The sequence below is a fragment of the Propithecus coquereli genome, unplaced genomic scaffold, assembly GCF_000956105.1.
Source record: "Propithecus coquereli isolate 6110/MARCELLA unplaced genomic scaffold, Pcoq_1.0 Scaffold72, whole genome shotgun sequence".
NCBI lineage: Eukaryota > Metazoa > Chordata > Mammalia > Primates > Indriidae > Propithecus > Propithecus coquereli.
In genome coordinates this window covers 6,367,785-6,380,961 of record NW_012153285.1, presented here as the reverse complement: position 1 = coordinate 6,380,961, position 13,177 = coordinate 6,367,785, and the positions used below count along the sequence as shown (strand labels likewise).

Below are 13,177 nucleotides of genomic sequence, written 5' to 3'. Positions count from 1 at the left end.
AGGAGAGAACATTCTTGCTTCTGTCATTTAATTTACTAACTGAAAGTCAGTAGTACTACATGAGAAATAAACTAGCTTGGTAAAATTTGTGAATGTGAAGAAAATGTGAACCATGGAATAAATTACACATTTGGTTTATAAGAAGACTGTGAATGAGGTTCTTGTACTTGGTAAGCAGTAAGAAAGCACTATATTGTTCAGAGAGGGAATGTATTTAGAGTAGAGCACAAGTTTGAAAATGAAATGAGAATAATCAAATAGCCTTTATGTAAGGAATTAAAACACACACACGTTAGTCAAGTAAATGAAGAGGATTATGTACATATGTGCACACACACACATATAATATAACTGTGAATAACAGAAATATTAATAGAAGTTGGGGAAACAACTTTTCACACCACTAATGATTAGATATTTTCAGATTCAGAACGTTCCTTATTTTTCTTTCTTATCTATTTCCTTCCCGTTGTTATTTCTCATACTGCACTTCTATTTAATCTGTTCTGCATAAACTTTCTCCCCTAACTCCCTTCTCTCTAACAGACACTATAGACACACGTACACATGCCCCTCAACTGGTTCCTACACTTTGTGTTCAAAGCATAAAACCAACTATCTACAGGGCCCCGATAGTGACACCACTAATTCATCAGACTTGGGAGTGGTTTTCAAACTTTTGCTCATGAACCCCTAAAAGAATTTTGAAAAGAAAATAGATTTTGTGCCAGTTATCAAGTTGTTGCCTTTCACCTCTAAATCCATCTTCCTTGTCTGCTCTGCCAAATTGAAGCTGGGCCCTTTAAATATTTCATCAGTTAGCATGATGCTAAATTTTGCCAGTAGTGGGCACAAGAGAAACTGCAGGGGGAAAAGGTCTTTCCTTTCTGGTTTCAGAATGCTTGCTTAATAAGCTTCTCTAGAGCATGTGGCTTCTTTCCCTTCTGGATCCTGCAGCACACACAGCTTCTCCACTTCCAGGCTCTTGCAGCTTGGGAGGCTTCTCCAGTGCCAGGCTTCTGTAGTGTGAATGGATTCTCCTGCACCCAGCAACTTCTGTACAAGCAGCCTCTCCAGCACTCGGTTCCTGCAGAGCAGCTTCTCCTGTATCCAGCTTTCGAAGCGTACACTGTTCGCCAAACACCCAGCTGCTGCCCCACAAGCGTTTCTCCAGTGCAGGTGCTGCTTTCAGTGCGCAGCAATGAGCAGCGCCTAGCAGCCAGCAGCTTCCCCTAGCACTCTTCTCAGGTGATTTGGTAGTAGAGTGTCTCCACGGAGACACCTTCCTGCAAACAGCTTTCCCCAGCACACCAGAGGGTAAATTTCCAGCAGATTCCAGAAGGCGGATGACTGGAAAGTTTCAGAGGCTGAATTTCCAGCAAGTTGCACTATCATGGCACTATAATGAATTCTCTGCTATTTAGTAGCTACAGTCTGTGGTCCCCAACCACCTCCCCACCCCCACTGTGCAAAAACTGTCTTCCATGAAACCGGTCCCTGGTGCCAAAAAGGTTGGGGACCACCAATTACAGCCATGCCCTCTCCAACAGGTCTAGATCTCAGCCCTGGAGAAAAGGCAGGGGCGGTTTCCTTGTGCTCTTCATCTCAGCCCCAGGGGTCATGATTGCTTCTCATATCTGCTATTCCTGTATTCTTTAAAATTTTTCTTTATTTCTTAGTAGCCAGTCTCTCGTTACCACAATCCTCCGTTACAGTTCATAATTCTTTATATTAAACTTTCCTATTCAAATTACTGTGTGGTTTCTGTATCTTGATTGGATGCTGACTAATACATACTTCCTCATATATTTGAAATTCACAGCTAAAATTTCTTATCAGAAATTTAAATAATTGCAAAATATTAATTTTCTGGTATTCTGTACATTGTATATATCCTTAAAATGTATACTTTCAAAACCTTAGAGCTACATATTTAGATTATTTAATGAATGAAGTCTACCATATAAAGTATCAAGTAATTTGCAAAGCCAGTCCGCGTTGTGGAATCAATCAACCAAATCAGACTTATTCTCTGTCCAAAATAAAAGACTTTTATTTATTTCATCTTTTTCATTTGAATAACATGTTGATACAGGTTCTCATGGCCCCTCTCTCACTTAAGGAGGCTGGCAGAAAATGGAAGGCCAGGCAGCAGATGGAGAGAGAGATAAGCAGACAGACCAGGAGGTGGACTGAGCCGTGCCAGGAGCCTTGCCACGATGAAATATTATTTCAATATTCAATATGCTTTTTTGCCTTGCTTTCAAGGGTCTCTCTAGAAGTAATGCATTCCTGAACTGTCAGTTTGCTTGATGCCCTGGAAACTGTAACCCAGGGCAATGAATCACAGTTAGGATTTGGGCTGAATGAAAGGTATGACACCTTTTGTGAAGTGGGAGAAGGGTGATCATGATAGAAGAGATGGGAAGGAAGACATGGTAGACCACAGACCCTCTCAGATGCACTAGTTTCAGGAAAATGTACACGCAAAAGTTGAGGATCAGAAAATTGATTCCTTTAAAACTGCCCATACCCTGTGGCCCCAGGAAAGTCTTCGTGGACTCCCAGGGCTCACATTCTCCAGCACGAAGACAGCTGCGCTAGACCAATGAGCTACTACATTCTCCAGCGAAGGACAGAGCAGGGAATTGTTTCCCAAAATAGATAAGAAACCAAGTAAAAAGAGGCAAACAATTAAAAAAAGACAAAGTATAATAATACAATAATGGTATAATAAAATATTAAACCAGGCCGGGCGCGGTGGCTCACGCCTGTAATCCTAGCACTCCGGGAGGCCGAGGCGGGCAGATTGTTTGAGCTCAGGAGTTCGAGACCAGCCTGAGCAAGAGCAAGACCTCCCCATCTCTACTAAAAAATTAGAAAGAAATTAATCGGACAACTAAAAATATATAGAAAAAATTAGCCGGGCATGGTGGCGCATGCCTGTAGTCCCAGCTACTTGGGAGGCTGAGGCAAGAGGATCACTTGAGCCGAGGAGTTTGAGGTTGCTGTGAGCTAAGTTGACGCCACGGCACTCTAGCCCAGGCAAAAGAGTGAGACTCTGTCTCAAAAAAAAAAAAAATATTAAACCATATTCCTTAAAAATTTAGAAAACAAAAGCTTTCCTTACAAGAATGCTAAAGGAAACAGAGGCAATATAACATCAAATGTGAAACCTGACTCCCACCAGTACCTATGTTTGGATAAGAGTCTTGCTTTTAGGATTTGTGACTCAAAATCTCACATGGGTTAAATCCTTCATTTGCAGGGGTTCTGTTTCTTATTTAAAACAGTAAGTTTTCCTTAGATGTCATACTTTAATGAATCACATGATAGGGAAAGAGATGGAGAATCTATAACAAAAAGCAAAGGGGATGTGGCCAATTTTTACCATTTGGGATATTAAGTTTAACATGGCTCAGCAACTATCTTAAGTGTTATATCAACTATTATGACACAAGCTGAAGGTGTTGAAATATAAGGACATGTGTTTTCTAAGAGGAAATGAGTGACAATTTGAAGGTCGGTTTTTTAACATGAAGAATAAATACATAAGAATTCAGAACAGATTCTCAACCAACATTAATGTGCAATAAAGTTTGTGCAATTTTAGAAGGTTTCAAACTTTTTAAAAATTTTTCAAGGAAACTACTCCTTCCTGTTATTCCTGGAAAATCTGTAAATGCTAGTGTTTTAAAAGAGAAACATTTATGGAGAGATATTAATTGTGTTTTACATGCTACAAGCATCAGATTCTTATTTATTCATTTCATCTAAGAAACTTTGTAATTCTATTTTAAATAAATGACATTTACTCTCAGTTAAGGTTTCTATCTTTTTATTCCCCCAAATCAGCAACCCATGGGAAGTACAGGACTTCTAGGATTTTTCTCCATCTAGATAAATAAATTTCGGTAAAGATTCTCCCTTTTTGAGTAAGATCCACAATCCCCAGAATATACTGTCTGAATTAACTAATTATGGTCAAAAAGTCTATGTACCTCCTGTTTTATGGCAAACTGTTGGGATCTTTAAAATAAGGACTTTGGATCAATGCAAAAACTGTTAACTTAATATTACTTAACTTTGTTACTTTCAATACAGGTATTTCCCTTCATTGCAAAAGTATGATTAATCTACTTGGTGGATATTATTCAATCTGAAGGACGTACATGAGAAACTTTTCATTATGGTCCAAGAAACACATTTAGGGCCATCTCTTCAAGATAGAAAAATCAATAAATACATAAACATTTCTATGCTCGCCAAAATCTCTTTCATAGCTCTGTTAAGCACAATGGAATGAACAAGTTAACATTGGGTATTTTAAAGATCCAAGTAGTGCAAAATCAGCCAGTCTGTCACACTGGTAATTTGCCATGAAATCAATAATTACTTTTGTTTTGTGGGGGGTAAATAGAAATAGAAAAAAAAAATAGAAGAAAATTCCGTAATGGAAAGATCCTAAGATGAAAAAGCAATAACTAGTTTGTTACAGTGTATCCATACCTACAGGTTTTCAACATACTTACTTGAACAATGGAGTTCCACAAACAACACATTTATATATTCCAGGATCTTTGTGATGTGTATATTCTCCTTCAAAGGCACTGATAAACAATAAACAGACCATTAAAAAATTAAAGTGAGCACTATTTCTTATAGAAAATATTTCTTAAAATATATATCTCTAATAAATCTTTCAAGGGCATTTTGTCCTAAAATGAGAACAGACCAAACATATGGAAATCTGAACAATACTAATATATTTTAAATCTATATAATAAAATGTGCATATAACTACTCCAAACTAGTGCAGGTTAAATAAAAAAAAAAAAAATCACACCATCTAGTTATGTAATGCTTAGAAAAAAATTTTTCCTATTTTAAAAAAAAATCCTGTAGTTTAGATTACCAGAAAGAACATTATTACACAAGGTTTCTGCTACTTTACAGTGTTCAAGAGTGTATACCAGAAAACGCAGACGGGTCCAAGACTTTAAGTGGAAGGAGTCTTATTTTTTGGTTTGAAAAGGAATATTGCAGCTTTAAGGGAATATTTTTCTAAGTTAACAATCTTAAAGGCTAGGAGGTCATTCAGCTAATACAAATCAGCTGTGCTAGCCCAACAAAAAGTCTATGTGCTCTGCAGCTTGTTTTTATTATCCTTTCACCCTCTTTATGAGGTCCAATTTTTTTATAAACAGAATTTTTAAGAATGACCTAATCTCTGGTTGTTTGTGTGCATTAAATCATTTTGCTAGTCGTGTACACAACAGGATGGATAGAAGTTCTCCTGAGCTGAAACCGAAGTCCACTGCTAACTCATTGTATGGTGAGGGTGGACTTCGTCAGAGACCCAACATTTGGTAAATTCAGTAAACAGTAGATACTGTGACAGGAAGAGAGAGCTGCCTATTGACATGGATCCCATGTGTGGTAGAGAGCTCTTTCAGTTCATGAATGAAAACAAGAAGTTACATCATTAATAAATTTGGATCAGAGGTAAGTTACGGCCTTATGCCAAGCTCCATGGTATAAATTAGACAACAAAATCATTGGACCTTGGCAATTTACCTTTGAGCTGGAATCAGCTGAGAGAGACTTTATTCACTAAAAACAGTTTGGAAGTGAACAAACTCTTTTTTCAGGACTTAGGGCGAACTTCCAAGGACCAAAGCCATGTGAGGGCAGTTATTGAAAATTTTTGACATTCCAACCACAAATGAGCCAATAAATACTTTCTCCACATGTGCTTCAAAAAGAAATTGGAGTGGGGTAGAAAGGAACTAAATTATGCTACCTTCTTTTTGCAGCCAAAACGTCTATACTTACAATGGCCACCTTCAAAATTTCAGCATCCTGGCATAGCGCCACATCCCTCATGGTTTTGCTTACTGTGATGTCTTCCCAAAAAATGTACCTAAATCGCTATTACTTCCACACATTTTGTAGTAAACTGAAAACAGGCCCTTAACAAAAGCTTTGTGACTTTACATAAGATATGAAGTGTTCATTAAATGGAGGAAAGAACAAATAAAACTTAGTCTTAACCTAAACAATACCATTTTCAACCTTTTCAAGGATACTAATTTGTAGACTTTAGCAAATAAGTGCAGAATTCTTAAAATTAATTGGCAAGGAAGAGGAGTCAATGGAGGGAGGCAGTGGGAGAAGAAAACTAGCTCTTGCTTAATGCCTTTTTATTACAGCTCACCTTACCTTTCGGTTCCTTTCTCCTGAGTGACATGGTACTGCAGGGGTGTTAGCCGCTTCCTCAGTTCCTGCTGGGAAAAGACCACCTTACAGTTCTTTTTATCCCTACATGACCCTGGAAAGAGAGAGGATATGGGAGAAGGAGGCTTTTTAGCTTGAATCCTAAATAATTGCTTTGGCTGGCCGCCACAACACAGCTTCTGCAGTCACTTGTCAATGACCAGACCAGTCCCTAATGCACTAGAAAAGCTTAGCTTACCTGAACTGCAGCTGATTATTTCTCTAAGTTTAAAAGGAATGTTTCTTAAGATTCAGGTGACAGCATTGGAGCAGTGACAATGTGCTATAGGCAAAGTTTCCAGCATGTGATAAACATTCACAAGATACATTCTTTATGTCTCCTACTACTCTGAAACCCCTTTTTTCTCAAATGAATTCAAAAGTACAAGTCTATTCACAAGCATTTACACTGTATATATAAGATGATGGGCATATTAAGTTAAACCAGAACTCTCCAATAATTTTGCGAGTTGATAGAATAGCCTGAAACCATTGTCATTTAATTTCCATGATTTAACTATCATCCTATTTTTGGGGGGGGGGTGCATAAAGATGTATTTTTCTATTATTAGGAATTGCTGTTCTCTCTGATTCCATCAGACATGTCACTAGTTTCTGTATGGTCCTTACAAATAAATGTCTCTTTAAAGACTGTATCCTACCATGTTAAACAGGCAGCAAGAAATTTCAAAAAACTACCGAAGGCATTTACACTTATGCAGCGTCAAGAAGTTCCAAAAGAAAGAGTAAGAAAAATAGAAAAGGAGAAAGACAAAGAAAAAAGGAAAAGTGAATGTGATTTTATTTAAAGACCTACATTTTCTTTTTGCAAAGTATATCTAGGAAGACTTCACTGATTAAGCGTACTTGAATGGTGAAATAATTTTAATATGATTCTAGTAACAATGGTGGCTTTTATTGCAACCTATACAGACTGCAGTAAAATGTTCAGACAACACCTGTTTATATGTAGCATTTTATTTTACCTGCACAAATGACTGAAAAGAAATATAACCCCAGGACAGGGCAGCCATTACTCACTGCAGTAAAATTGCTTTTCTTTGCCATCCATCACAGTGAGAAAGAAGCTTGCAGATGGTCCTAAACGTAAAGACTTCTTACCATGTTTTGAAGTCACTAAAAGAAAGCTTGCTGAGTTTCCTGAATATTAAAAAAAAAAAGTTTCCCGAATATTAAATTCAACTCCTTTTGAAACATATATAAAAAAATATGATCTAGGAGTGGAAATGCCGTCTACTTCTTTTACTTTCAAGGTACCTAATGTCACAGTATGAGATCACTGAAATCAAACTAGGAGAAAATTAACCAACCAGTTACTCTGATTGTGGAATTGAAAAAAGATATTGGCTTCCAGAATCAGGGTCACCACGATACAGTGGTTGATTCTCCATAAGAGAATACGGAGGCAGAAAGAGCAAGCCAGAGCCAAACAGAAGGGTACACCTTGGAGTAGACCTGCAGGTTGTCAAACAGCACCTCTGCTGACCTTCCACAAAGTCCCTTGGCTCTTCTCTGGCCTGAAAAAATCCACAGGAACAGCTGCCATGTCACCAATGGCATGTTCACCTCTCATCTCATTGGACCCCATATTACACTAGGCTTTATCCAAATACCTACTACTTATATTTTTGCTATGCTAGGGGTAGATAGAAATGTCTCCCTGAGAAATGTTTGTCCTGTCAGAACAATCCATTTCAATAGCTTGAATGTAGAACAGCTCTTTCTTAAATAATCAGTTGACCACGATAGATGAGTTTCTGCTCAATTCACTATAGACTTCTTAAAAGGTATCATTTTGTTTTTATTTATTTATTTGTTGGAAGGGTTGTATTTTCATTAATTTTGTCAAAAAAAAGTTATTAACTGCAAACTTAACATGACAAAATATCTTGCTTAAAATCATTCTTTCCAATGGAATAGATAATTAAAATCTGTACAATTAAACAATTCTGTCCAAAATATTTTTGTTAATATATGTTCATTCATACAAAAAGACCAATTGTGTTCCCAAAGTTGAGAGAACTAAGCTACCCATCTGTATGTCATTTAGTCCAAGAGAAGCAACTGCAGGTTTAAATTACATGGTATTGGATTGCAATTTCCTAACATTGGATGCTTTTCTGCTTTTTTACCTTGAGTCATTTACTAAGGAGTGTTCATAAAAAGTAGCTTAAAGCACAGATGCTTGCAAATCATTTAGGCAAAGATGTTTCTCTCTTTTTTATTCTCCCTCTCTCAAAAATCTCTTTTCTGAAGAAAAAGAATAAAACTGTTGGTCAGTATTGATGAACCATGTCAAGTATTTGTATAAAGAAAAAAGGTAAAATTGAAAACATCTGATTGAAGTAAATAATACAAACATAAAAGCTTTACTAGTGAATGAAGGGTATTGAAGAGACTTTATTTCATAGATTAGAAATTACTTTTGATCTAAACATTCTTAAAAACAGATTGTTTTCCACTATGAAACATCTCATTAACTGTGCTACAGAGACCTCGTTTTAATGGCAAGCGTTGACAAAGGGTGCTGCTGTACTCCTTTGTTAGTCTCCCTCTTATTTGGGAGGGAAATAAAGATTTCATTCCAGCTTTCTTTGTTTGTCTTTCAAGAACCACTAAAGCAGTATTCACACAAATTTTGTAGGAATGTGCCCTATGTCATAGCCTACAAATTATTTGGTTTTGGTGCACTTAAAGGTCATCTTCCAAATTAGCAAAATTTTTCTACATCCTGGCTTTTCAACCTTAAATATAAATATTGTTTCCTAACTGTAAGTGAAATTTGTTCTTTAAGAAATGCTAGTGATTATTTAAAGTTGTCAAACTTTGTAAATTTTCATTCTTTGGTCATGCTAGTGCTCAAAATAATTAGGCTTTTAAAGTACACCTAATAGCAAAAGGAAATATATGTAGACTAGAAACAACTATTGTGATTTTATATTAAACAACTCAATGAGACGTTAGGTTTTAATAAATGTCTTGCCACATAGTTTAGTAATAACATGCTTTCGGACAATTGAAAGCCATACTATTACATTAGCTCTTCTATCAACAGAACGAAAAACTGGCATACATAAACAGAAAAGACTCACTTTTGTCTCTGATTTCCCTTCTCCCTATCAGACTCGCTTTTCTAAAGTGATATGGTGCCACTGTTAATTTTAAAGAAACCATTTTATTTTGAAATTCTACAGCAATTCATTGGATGGTTTCCCTTTACTATCTTCACTTAGGTACTGTAATTTTCTTATTACACAGGGTAATTTAATATTAGTATTATATGTCATCTGTTCAATGACCCCTAAATTGGCTTAGAAGTATGTCAGGGAAAGATTTTTCCCCTTTATTTAAATGTTTAATAGTGTACTTTAAAGGCACAAGTGAGTGTTTGTGTACACATATGCAACATAAATACGTCTGAAGGGATAATATTGCCATTTTGGTGTCTAATCATAACATCATTACCTACAGAGTAACTTTGATATAGATCAGATCCACCCTGAATTCAATCCAAGGGTTTTATTTAATGAAATATGTCCAAAGTCTCTTTTTATATTGAGGCTTGTTTCATGTTGTTGTCTCAAGTCCAGTATTGTTTTGAGACAATGTGAAGCTCCTGCTGTGAGTAGAAATAAACTTCCAGCAAGAGTTCACTTTCTAGTTCTGCCTCCTTCTCGGCCATATGACCTTAAACAAGTCAACTTCTCCATGTGTTGCCACCCTCACAGATCTTCTGTAAGGATCACAGACATTAGCACTTATCAAAGTGTCTGAATAAATGCTATATCGCATTCCAATATTAATTACAGTGAATTTTCAAGTTAAAACTGTATTTTAAAAGGTAGCTAGGTCAGTTATTTCACTGTGCTGCAATAGTTTATTGGTAATTATTTTTCCATAAAAATTCCCTCAGAATAGTATTTTCCTCACAAGTTATCTTTTAAAAATGATTAAAATAGGAAGTGAAGGAAGAAAATAAAACTAAAATTTGAGTTTAGCACATTTCCAGGCACTTTCACATAAACACATTTAATCCTCTCAATAATTCTAGAAAGTAGTTGTCATGCCCATTTTACAGATACAGAAACTGAGGCTAGGAAAGGTTATAACATAACTCACTAAGGACAAATAGCAAACATATAGCAACTCAAACCCAGAGCTGTTTACAAAATCTGTAGTCATTATATTCTCTGTCAGGAAAAATTATGTTGCAACTTTTTTCTCAAATTATACAATAACTTTAAACTTAAAAACTATCACTAACAACTTAAGATAATACGGGGGGGGGGGGGAAGTAACAATCATCTCAGTACATCCAGAAAAGTTGGATACGTTCGTCTAATTAGCCAATGTCTGTTTCTCCTGTATTCCTTCCTTCAACCGAGTCACTGACAAGTTTCAGACAAGATTTTCATGAAGTCTATAAAATGTTGAAAGCCTTTTTAACTTCCTGTTAAGAAGTAAATCAGATCTGTTACCTAAATCTCAGAGCACTTTTAAGTCATAAATTTTATATTTTGGTGTGAAAAATCAAAACAAAACAAAACCTAAAGATCCCATAACTTTAATTTTGGTTCTAGGATCAGAAAAAAAATGAAACTATTAAATATTTTCCCAATAAATGAGTAAGAGATAAGAATATCTTGTTTTGCTTTGGGTTTACTAGGTTAAAACAGTAAAGTTCATGTTGAAATATCTTGCTGCTATATTTAAAGATGGAATACTTTATTTTTCACTATAAATTTTGTTTGTTATTTACTCTGTCATTGGAAAATTGAGCAAATTTTTATTCCAGGCATTATACTGTTAGAATTTCTAAATAACTGGGCATTTATAAAAGCCAAATCTAGTTCATTTTTAGAATAAAATGTAAAATATATACCATAATCCATCATTTTTTGTATTTGTTTGCATTCTAGTAATTCAATAAAGGCTTTAAGAAAAAAACTGCAAAGCACAGGAGGAAGTAAAGTTCCATGCTTGTAGAAGCACTATCAACTCTGATTTTTCTGTCAAAGTAGACATATATAGGAAAAACATTCCTGAGATTAACATACAATCTAAAATGTCAGGACATTTTTGCTTTAGTCCTCTGATAACCACAAAACTAGGGCTGCAGGGCTTACTTTGAGGACCACTGATTCAAGATTTTTTTCTTACCTTTTTTTTAAGTCATCAAAAATGTTGAGTCTTTACAGAGTACCAGGTACTATGCTAAGTAACATACATTCATGAATTCAATAATTATTTATTGAGTACCTATCATATGCTGGCATTTCTCCAACTACTTAGGACATACCAGAGAACAACATAAAGAACCTATCTTCATGGAGCTCCCATTCCAACAGGGGTAGGGGAAGACAGACAAAACATAATGAAAGTAATTAAGTAAATTATATGGTCTCTTAGAAGGTGGTAACTATGCAGGAAGGAAAAAAGCAAAAGCAGAGGAATTGGGAATAAGAGGAATAAGGATTACAATCTTAAATAGGGTGTTCGAAGTAGGCTTCACTGAGGTGACATCTGAGCAAAGCTCTGAAGGAGGACAGGAAGTTGGCCATGCTGATATCTGGAGGAAAAGCTTTCCAAACACAGAAAACACTAAATTCATACTCCAGTGGCAGAGACAGACAGGTAACTTCAGTGCAACTGTTAAAGCCTGAATATGAATGGATAGCTAAACAACAATTTACTCATGCAAAGGATATGCTTTTAAACTAGGACATCTACAACTACAAATCTTAATACAGACATTGTCTAGCATTATCTTTTTTACTTCTAAGAGAAATCCTAATAAATAGCTTTTTAGCAAACAGCTAAACTCAAAAAGCTCTCAGAGAGTATTTTTCTGGCTGAACTTTGAATATACAATCAGAATGCAGGCTGTACTAATTTGCTTTGTCTACTTAATGGCATCCTTTTGTGACTACAGATCATCATTCTCAACCTGGAGTCATGTGTAAGAGGACACTCAATACATGTTTCTGGTGATAAATTTAGGATGAGTCTATAGAACAAAACCCCTTTGCCCAAGCAATGCTTTTACCCTTCTGAACATTTCAGTTAACTCTCCCCTTCAGAGTAATCTTACAGGCGATGGGGCAAGGAGCACCCACAACCAAAGAAAGTATATAATTAGTACCTCAACTTAGTTTCCATTTTTTTAAAACATTCTTAATTTTTACAATTAGGGTCAGTTTAATTTTCTCTGGTCTCCAAGTCCTGAATATAACACACACACACAAACACAAATACACACACACAAACCTATGAGTCTTAGGAGTCAGAAAACAGACAATTGTTTCTTTTTAAGGCAAAGATTTTTTGTTTTCTATATGTGAGAAAAATCATCTCTTTATTTGTCATAATAATAATCACATTTCATGCCTTCTTGCTATTTTTCTATTACTTCACATAAGACAATTCTACAGATCAGTTTCAGTTATATTCAACTGATGTAGGCACAGAGTTTAATTAACATCGATGGACTTATAAGCATGCCATTGATGACATGACCATTGTAAACTACTTAAATTAAACAAGACCATATGTTTTAGTGGTGCATAGCTGAATGATAAAATAGGTCTTCTGGTTTCCATACGGAAGGTTTGAATAGATAAACTCAGAAGACATTGTCAAGCAAGTTTTCCTTCCAAATCTACACGCTCTGATAAGTTCACCCCTACCAACACCCTTAGTACTAGGGCATCCATTCTACAAGGTACTATTTACATAGGAAAATATGTATTGGGCAATTATTTTCAAACATCTTCAGTTGTTTCTGCTTTTTCCTAAACACACTGTAAATTCTTTGAAGATAGTTTGATAATAATTCATATTTTCTACAGTTATTTATTAAACATCTATAGTGAATCAAGAA

General features: G+C 35.7%; 1 protein-coding gene across 3 annotated transcripts in view; it reads right to left on the bottom strand.

The window, feature by feature from the left end:
* MSRB3 (methionine sulfoxide reductase B3) overlaps positions 1-13,177 on the bottom strand; it is a 164,848-nt gene that overhangs the window by 110,360 nt on the left and 41,311 nt on the right. For all 3 annotated transcript variants that reach the window (XM_012661575.1, XM_012661573.1, XM_012661574.1), the window contains 2 exons: positions 6,223-6,331; positions 4,533-4,610 (listed from right to left, as the gene is read on the bottom strand). In XM_012661575.1, the coding sequence (XP_012517029.1) occupies positions 4,533-4,610; positions 6,223-6,331 (187 nt within the window). The remainder of the gene's footprint in view (positions 1-4,532; positions 4,611-6,222; positions 6,332-13,177) is intronic.